We start from the raw sequence: 8,372 nt of genomic DNA on the forward strand, positions 1-8,372 counted from the left end.
AGAGCATGACCTCAGCCTAAACCTGTCAACAGACCATTACATCCCACGCTAACTATTATGGGGTGGAGGATGAAGGGGTGGAGGGGGGGTGCATTAGGGCCAAAGCCATTGTAGCGCAAAGGTGTTGGCAGATATAAGCTAGAGGAATGCGCTAACTGGGATGTTTGTTGGCTAGTCTTGCTTCTACAAACACAGCCCGAGTCGACACGGTCTTATCAGCACGCTTAATAAAGCACAGCAACGCCTGGAGAGAAACGCCGCATCACTCTGGAGCTTAGCCGTCCAACAAGACGTGGGCCGGTGGAATAGGTTCACTCGGTCTCATAAATCCTTCCAGAAGAGATGTTTTTTCTACTATTCACTCCATTCCAAAGCTCTAATCTAAATTGTAATAACACTTTTTGTCGGTTTGTCTTCTCTGTGACTTTGACCTTCACATGACTTTACTTGAATCAGCAATTTAACATTTTACCAAGTACTCAACTCTTGAGTCCGCTTTTAATAATGTGGTGTGAATTTTGTCTGCATGAATGTAGCTTTCATTTAGAAAAAAAAGCTAATTAATGTCAATTCCTCCAAATACCTAATATTTTCTACTTAAAATGTATACAATTTGTGACCATTTGTCCATCGTTAGCATGAAAACATTTTTATGTCTACAAATGCTAACATTTCAAAACCAGTAGATGTTTTTTTTTTTAAAGGACTTTACTGTTTGGTTTGTAAACATTGTTTGTCAAATGTTCTTTTCTCTTTAGGATTATCTGCTCGTTAAGCTAGCTGGTCACATGCTAGTTATGGCATCGCACATTGCACACACAATTTAGTGGCGGAGATGGTGTTAAATCGTTACTTTCAAAACTGTTTTTTTTTTACTGCTTTGCACCAACTTGTTCATGACTGTCGTCCACAGGGAGAGGGAGGGAGGTGTGGAGGTAGGTGAGCAGGGAATTTGGTGAGGAGGAGGGGGGGGGGGGGCGCGTCATACCTGAGGGTCCATGAATGGAATCCTCAGGTAAAGCGCTGTTGAAACAAATCTAAAGGAGTCTAATGACATGCACCGTGAAACTCTTCACGGGTCATTGACGCTGCTGACAGCCTGTGTGTGTGTGTGTGTGTGTGTGTGTGTGTGTGTGTGTGTGTGTGTGTGTGTGTGTGTGTGTGTGCGTGTGCGTGTGGTAGCATGAGCAGAGACAAACATTGTTGTGCAGAAAGGAAGCTGATGTCATTCAGTAGGAGGTCATCTGAGAGACATCTTGAGGGTCCCATATTGTAGTATTTGTCACCAAAATATCAGACATCCCACAGTAGTGTATTAGAAGTGTGTTGTCCAAAATCGAGCCTTGTTGATGGAATTTAGATGTGTAAAAAAAGTAAAAAGGCTTACTGAGAACATGCAGGATGTGCAGCAAATGGCTGAATTCATGGTTCCATTTATCACAGCAAGTCTCCCAGGTCCTGCAGCAGAAAGACAGCCCCAGACCATCACACTACCACCACCATATTTTACTGTTGGTATGATGTTTTTTGTCTGAAATGCGGTGGTACTTTTGTGCCAGATGAAATGGGACACACTGTATTTTCCCAAAAGGTCTTGGAAATCATCAAGATGTCTTCTGGCAAAATTGAAACAAGCCTCATTAGCCATGTTTACATGAGTTTTTCCTCTTTCTGAATGGAATCTTTTCGAATGACTTTTCCGAAAACAATACAAGGAATATTAGATTCTGTTCCACAGATGGCGGTAATGCACACCGAAATCTGCTTGCCAACCACCAATAAACAACAGAAGAAGAAAAACGAAAAAAACAACAACAAAAAAAAAAAGAACCCTGTCAACTGTCTGTTTGAGCGGGTATACGTATGATTGATACCTCAATCGGATTGGGGAAAGGAATATTCCACCCCTGTGAATCCGATTATATGTTCATTCGGATTGGCACTTTTCTTTCGGAATGAGGTTAAATTCTTTCCGTTTGAGCAAATAAACCAAATGCAATTGGAATATTTGGGTCCATGTATACGTGGCTAATGTTCATCTTTGAAATTTGTTTCAAAGTGCAAAAAACACTTTTTTTTCCACATCACTGTATTTGCATTTACGGGACATTTTCAGAGGAGCGCCGTGTCAGGCCTCCTGGACAGCTGTTAGCTCCATCAAATAGGTGGAATAAATAGTGGAATAAGTAGCATAACCGTAATCACGCTCATATAACCAGGCCTTGATGATGCTGCCAAATGTCTCTGCAGTGTGATTCTCGGCATAGCTTTTGGTGGAAGATTTGACACTCAACACACACATAAACACACCTGGGAAGTCTCAGGGGTGGGCTCAAAGTCCAAGGATGCCTGCTGGGATCACAAAGACCGACATTGTGCTTTCAGTCTGGCAAGCTGAGTGCACTGATAAGAGAGGCCAGAGCAGACAAATTAGACCCCAAATCAAAAGAATTCATCATGTCTCAACAATGACATGATCTTCATCCCCCCAAGCTGCTGCCTTGATAAAAAATAAGCAATGAATTGAAAAAGGCTGTCAACAGTCCCCAAATGTAACAGGTGCCAGGTGTAACACAACAGTAGCAGCATTAATGCAGCAACAGGACTCCATCATTCCCAATGATGAATCAAAAAATTTGAAAAATCGAAAATTTTCATGCAAACAGTCAACACGGTTGCAAGAAACACAAAAAGTAACTTTTTATGAAAGTTGCATTGAAAATGTGTGCACTAAAGCTGACTTTTACCGTCTTAAATATTGAACCGTGAGCATTATTGACATTTTACATGGACTCTGAGCTCTGTAGTATAAAATACAACAATAGTACAGCATGAAATACCTACAAAACATGTTTATTTCTCAAGAGTATTCAAAAACAGACATTCTGTCCTTCAAGTCTTCCAAAGGTGCATGCATGCATGTCTGGCAATGCTGTTGCTGTGGGAATCAAAGTAGGCTGCTTAAAAAAAAATAATTTGATGAAATAAACAATACTGTCACCGTTAAAGTAAACTGTGTATCCACGTGTTCAAGTATTCATCAGCTACCATTACAGTATATTCTGCATTCGGTCAGACATTAGAACTATTCAGTCAAAAGAAAGTCACACAATGAAGTTTAATCTCTCTGATTATCCTTTCAGTGTCACGCAAGCAGCAAACGTGTCTTTCTGCTACATTTTTTTTTAAACCACTATAGCAACAAAGGCACTGTCATCCGGTATGTGCATGCTATGGTTTTTGTATGTCCTGCATTCTCTGTCGCCTCCTGGCCAAGGCTTCTTGTTTCTTCCTCTCAATTTCGGCTGCCGAGCACTTTCTCGCCATCTGGTTGGTGACAAATACTGGAGGGGAGGGAGAGAATGAGAGGATGGTAAGAGTGCATTCGGGATGTGTTGGTAGCACAGTATCACTGCCCTGGGGGAGCTACTGTTTGTTGTGGGGAAACATGAATTCCACCATGTACTCTGACATTGTGAAGCAGTTCTGGTTGGGCTTCGTGTTTCCCTCAATGAACCGCAGCTTTTGTGCAACCACCACGTTATGTTGTTGAAATGGCTGTTTGTTGTTGTTTTCAGTGGATAGAAAATGAAAACTGCTGTACAAAGCTGTACAACAACAACTATATACTTATAGGTTATCACCCGTATCACTTCGGTCTCGGGCTGATACTGACACATACTATTTAATCATGAGCTTATTATCACGTACTATTTCATCAAAAGACCATTTTGTTTCCAGAAAATAGTTTCAGTTTATTACATGTATTATATCTAAACAGTGTAAACACAACAATTGCAAAAATATTTCAACAATAATATTTGATCAACAGTCTTATCTTATCAATGTCTGACAATTAAAGTTCCATTAATCAAGTTTGGGTTTTTTGGTGACTGGAGAAGCACTAGGCACTAAGCACTCGTGTGCTGTTCTCTGATTGGTTGTTTCACGAGCATGATACCAGAGCAGCGTGCTCTGAGTGGACAGCTACGGGGGCTGATACTGGACATGGTTAAACTCTATATTTTATCAGTATCACTGCCCTGGGCTTTGACACAGTATCATTTCGGCCTTTTCCCGTATCATTCATGGGCGGTTTCTAGGGTACAGGGCCAATTAATACTGTAGTATGTGATAAAGTACTGTATATCCACGTTCCATAGTATTGTCCCTTGACAGTAATGTGAGGGCTGTATATTTGTGTGATATTATACGTTACCTTTGTTGCTTTTCACTGCCGAGTCACATACACTCCTCTTGAAGGCAGCATTCGAGGGCTGCACACCAGCAGTCACTGTACAGGTTTTCACGTCAACATGACTTCCAGAAGAATTTCTGCTTTTTTGGCGTTCTGGTAGACTCTGAGACATCCCTGGTCTGCTGGTCCAGCCCCTTACTGGACTTTGCCATCCTTCAGGTAGCGAGTTAGACCGGACAAAGGCACGAGGTGATTTGTTGGTGTTTGTCGGAAGTGTTTTGTCGATTGGCAGAGGGGCAGAGGTGGTCTTTGTCGGTCGGGCGGTGGCCTCAGCTGGTTTCTCTGGCTCAGGCTGGCTTTTGGAGAGCCACTCCACGGTGTCACACACCTGGTAGAAGAGAGCATCGTCGTCGTCCCAGTCGTCACATAAAATGTCTTTTGACGAGTCTGCAGCATCGCAAGGCTGCTTTTTGTCTGTGATTTTGGTGTAAATAGTCTTTGAGGTGGCAGATTTGTTCTCTGAAGTGTTTCTGGACGTGGGTGGACCTTCAGTGGATGTTTGGAAGCGAGGGTTAGGCTCTAACTTGAAAGTGCGTCTGTTGGTGGTCCTGACTTGGGGACACAGTTGCTCAAGAGTGCTGATGCTCGACTTGGATTCGGGTACCCGAGCGGGCTCTGAAGGCTTTTTGGAGGCAGTGCGTTGGCATACAGTTTGTTTAGTGTTTGACGCCAACGGCGTCTTAAAGCTGTCTGGGTTCTGTGTCATGGCCAATATAAATGAGTCATTAAGGAGGTCGTCATTCTCCCAGTCGTCCTCAAAGTCGTCACACTTGCTTACACTTACAGTAGTACCCGCTGACTTCAACTTGGATGATTGTGATGCCTCTGCTTTACTGCTTGCTTCCTGGGAAGGAGACGATCTGGATGAGCTCGGACTGAATCCGCCGCTGGCTCCTTGCGTGGAAGAGTCAAAAAGGGCGTGCAACTCCGCCTCCGTTCGATTTAATGCAGATGTCTGCGTTTGTGTTGTGTCTGACTTGTTGTTGTTGTTGTTTGTGTTTAGCTGCTCTGATGCCTCCTTGTCCTGCTGCATGTTCTCATCAAACTTCCGGGCTAACTTCATGAGGTCATCCACACTGTTTTGCCTGTAGAAGCAAAAGGTCATTAACTCATTCGCTACCAAATACGAATTTATATGTTATAAATTGATCAAAATTGTTCTACTGCTCATTATGGAAAAAGGTAGAAACAAATGTATTGATGAGAGTCTAATCTTTATTTTGATATGTACCAAAGAACACATTATTCTGTCTATCTTGAAAATTCAGTCAAAATGGCCGCTACTGATAGGGATGTCTTTTGAAAAATGGCTGAGATTGAATGAGTTAAAGAAGATACCAGTTTTTGTTTTTTTTACTCACCGAATTGACTTCTTCTTCACTCTTGGTTTGGGCATCTCGGGAGTCAAAGTGGTGCTATCGCCGATCCACTGCCACAGGGGAGATTGAGGCCCTCGTGGTTTTACATCCTGTCAGACACGAGAACAACGTTAGCGGCAGGCGGCAACATTAATATTTAATATTAATTTTTTAAAAATAACTACTGACCTTTGGTGCTATGCGATTAACAATGTCGGATATTTCCACTGATCTGACATTCCTAGAGTCCTTCCCTGATAACAATTAAGGAACTTTTTGAAGTGAATGATTTATTTAATAGTACATTGCTTTTTGTGTTGAGCGCAAGTATTATTTACCCGCTTTTGGGGGCGACGTGGAATCCCAGATGATGTCCTGAGAAGGCTCCATATCACTTGGAGAGTCTCCATGGTTCTGTCCATAGAATCTGCCGTAGCTTCTGCACTGAGGACTCTGCAGTTCTGTGATAAGAGAACATCAATTACTGATCAATTACTTTTGTGCCTCCTAAAATGATGTTTTAGACATTTTTTACTAATTAAGTAAGTAAAACCAATGATACTTAGTGACCCACAACATTTGAGTAACTTTTTTGCAACTAATGTGCACGTCAGCAGACCCCTCCCCCAACATCTCCTCCTCCGGTTTAAACTTCCTTCGAACGAATAAACACTATTTAGATTATCACCTTTGCAAACAGTCCCTGGTGGTGCCTCTGCGTCCTGTCTCGTCGTGTTCTTGTCTTGTGTTTTGCACGCTTTCGAACCAGACCTCCACGGTTCACCGAACGCAGTAGAACCAGAAGAAGAAGCAGCAGCAGACACCGAGTGCGTCCTCGGCTTGGACATGTTCGATTAAAACAGTGCAAACGACTCGACTTCCGCTCACCATTCTTTTATTCGTAGCCTCGTCGGTGCTCAAAAGCTAAAGCTCAGCGAAATCAATGTGTAACATCCGTGGCCCGGTCGTGTATTGTAACACGTTTATTGTGTTTTGGCGTTCAATGGAGCGACTCACTGTGCGCCGCCATGTTTGTTTGTGATGTCATACGGAAGCCTCGGAGGGTCTGTCGCTAGCAAACTCGCAGTTGTTTAATAGTTGAATGCTGACAAAGAAAACTACACTAATAGTGAAAAAGTGCTTTAATCTTGTTATGTGAGCTACGTACAGCAAAATTATTTATTATTTTAGAGCCAAACTTTGTTAAAACATTATTGTTCAGTGTACCCTTATTATGGTATCAGTATTATTGTTATTGTAATGACCCTTAGGCGTATTATGTGTTATGTGCTGTGTTTGCATGTGTTGCAGTGGAAAGATATGTTCCGGGGTTGGGAAGGAAAAGGGGTGACGGACAGGAAGTAAGGCAGAAACACATGTTAGGTAGTGGGTTACGGCCGCGACAGTAGTCCTTGTTAGGAAGCTTGGTTCTTTTGACCTTAACAAAAAAATGGCTGTTGTTCCGCCCGTCTGGCCTGGTGTTTGGCTGAGCGTAGTGAGCGAGTGTTACATTATTATCAGGTCAACAACACAAGGTATAAAAACCGTTAGATTTTTAAACATTGGATCTACTGGCTGTCACAAAACACTAAACACAAAAGAAATGACTCTTTGACACAATGTAGAGTAGTCAATGTACAGCTTGAATAACTAAATTCCCATCAAAATAACTAAAAACACAACCGTTAATGTCTAAAACACTGCCAATAAAATTGAATACACTTTTGTGTTAGCATTTACTGTATAAATTGGACCCAAGTAGCCACTTTTTCCTTTCTGCGGTCATGTGACTCGTTAGTGTTAGAAGGTCTTGGGTGTGAATGGGAAGGAGGTTTGTTAAATTTGATGTTCTCTCATGCATGTCACTGGAACTGGTCACAACTGGTCACTGTGGTTAAAAAAAAAATCTGCTTAAGGATGTTTTAGACCCTGAAACTGACCTGCTGCACAGCGACCAGGACCACACGGTGCTTTAGCAGGACAGGCTCCACTCAGAGCAGGCCTTGCCGTGGTCCACAGAAGAAGTTTATTGCACACCAAGATGAAACCAAGATGAATTTATTTGAACTTGGTGTTAAGCGTGTGTGGCATCAACTATAGATGAGGAGTTAAAAGACAAGTGTGCCTTACCTACAGTAAAGCAAGGTGGTCGTAGTGTCATGGCACAGGGCTGCATGAGTGCTGGCGGGACTGGTGAGCTGGTGAAGCAGAGCATGATGCCGTCCCTTCAGAAATTTGCCTGCAAAACCATTTCCACACTGAAGCACTAGATGGTGCTTGCATACCTTCTTGATATTGAGTGCTTGATCTTCACACAGTCAATTAATCACTCTATTTAGAAAAAATATATACCTCTTGTCAATCAAAACATTTTTTGATACAGGTATTAGAGGTTGTAGATGTGCCTAATGAACCGGCCTGTCCTGCTGTGTTGCATCATAAAATATCATTCAAGTCTTTAGGGCGGAGCTATGTAAGATCCATCATGATACGTGTGAGCATTACTAAGAGGTGAGGCATCAGCCTTCCTGCAAACCAGCTTGGTCGTCTTCCAGCAGCCTCTCTCACGCGTCTACCTACACGGCACCTTCTTCTATTTATTGGTTACGCCCGGCTTGTTTAGAGGCAATTAGGGAGCTAATTGTGCAGATTTCTTTGCAGCGGGTATTACAGCGGGAAAAAAAAAAAAGTCAAAACGGAATGGCTGCTTGCCCGAGCAGCTGCTCGTGTTTATGAAGGGGAACGGAGATGTCAGG

The 8,372-nt window shown here is 42.6% G+C and overlaps 1 protein-coding gene across 1 annotated transcript; it reads right to left on the reverse strand.

Annotated features, from left to right (window-relative positions):
• Positions 1–3,099: 3,099 nt before the first annotated feature.
• On the reverse strand, positions 3,100–6,665 carry etaa1b (ETAA1 activator of ATR kinase b). Its single transcript, XM_058058568.1, has 6 exons — positions 6,305–6,665; positions 5,955–6,077; positions 5,806–5,870; positions 5,620–5,726; positions 4,220–5,343; positions 3,100–3,344 (listed from the first exon to the last, which is right to left on the reverse strand). Exons 1-6 carry the CDS (start codon positions 6,462–6,464, stop codon positions 3,232–3,234), a joined length of 1,692 nt encoding a protein of 563 aa, XP_057914551.1. The 5' UTR covers positions 6,465–6,665; the 3' UTR covers positions 3,100–3,231.
• Positions 6,666–8,372: the final 1,707 nt, after the last annotated feature.

The sequence above is a fragment of the Doryrhamphus excisus genome, chromosome 20, assembly GCF_030265055.1.
Source record: "Doryrhamphus excisus isolate RoL2022-K1 chromosome 20, RoL_Dexc_1.0, whole genome shotgun sequence".
Classification (NCBI taxonomy): domain Eukaryota; kingdom Metazoa; phylum Chordata; class Actinopteri; order Syngnathiformes; family Syngnathidae; genus Doryrhamphus; species Doryrhamphus excisus.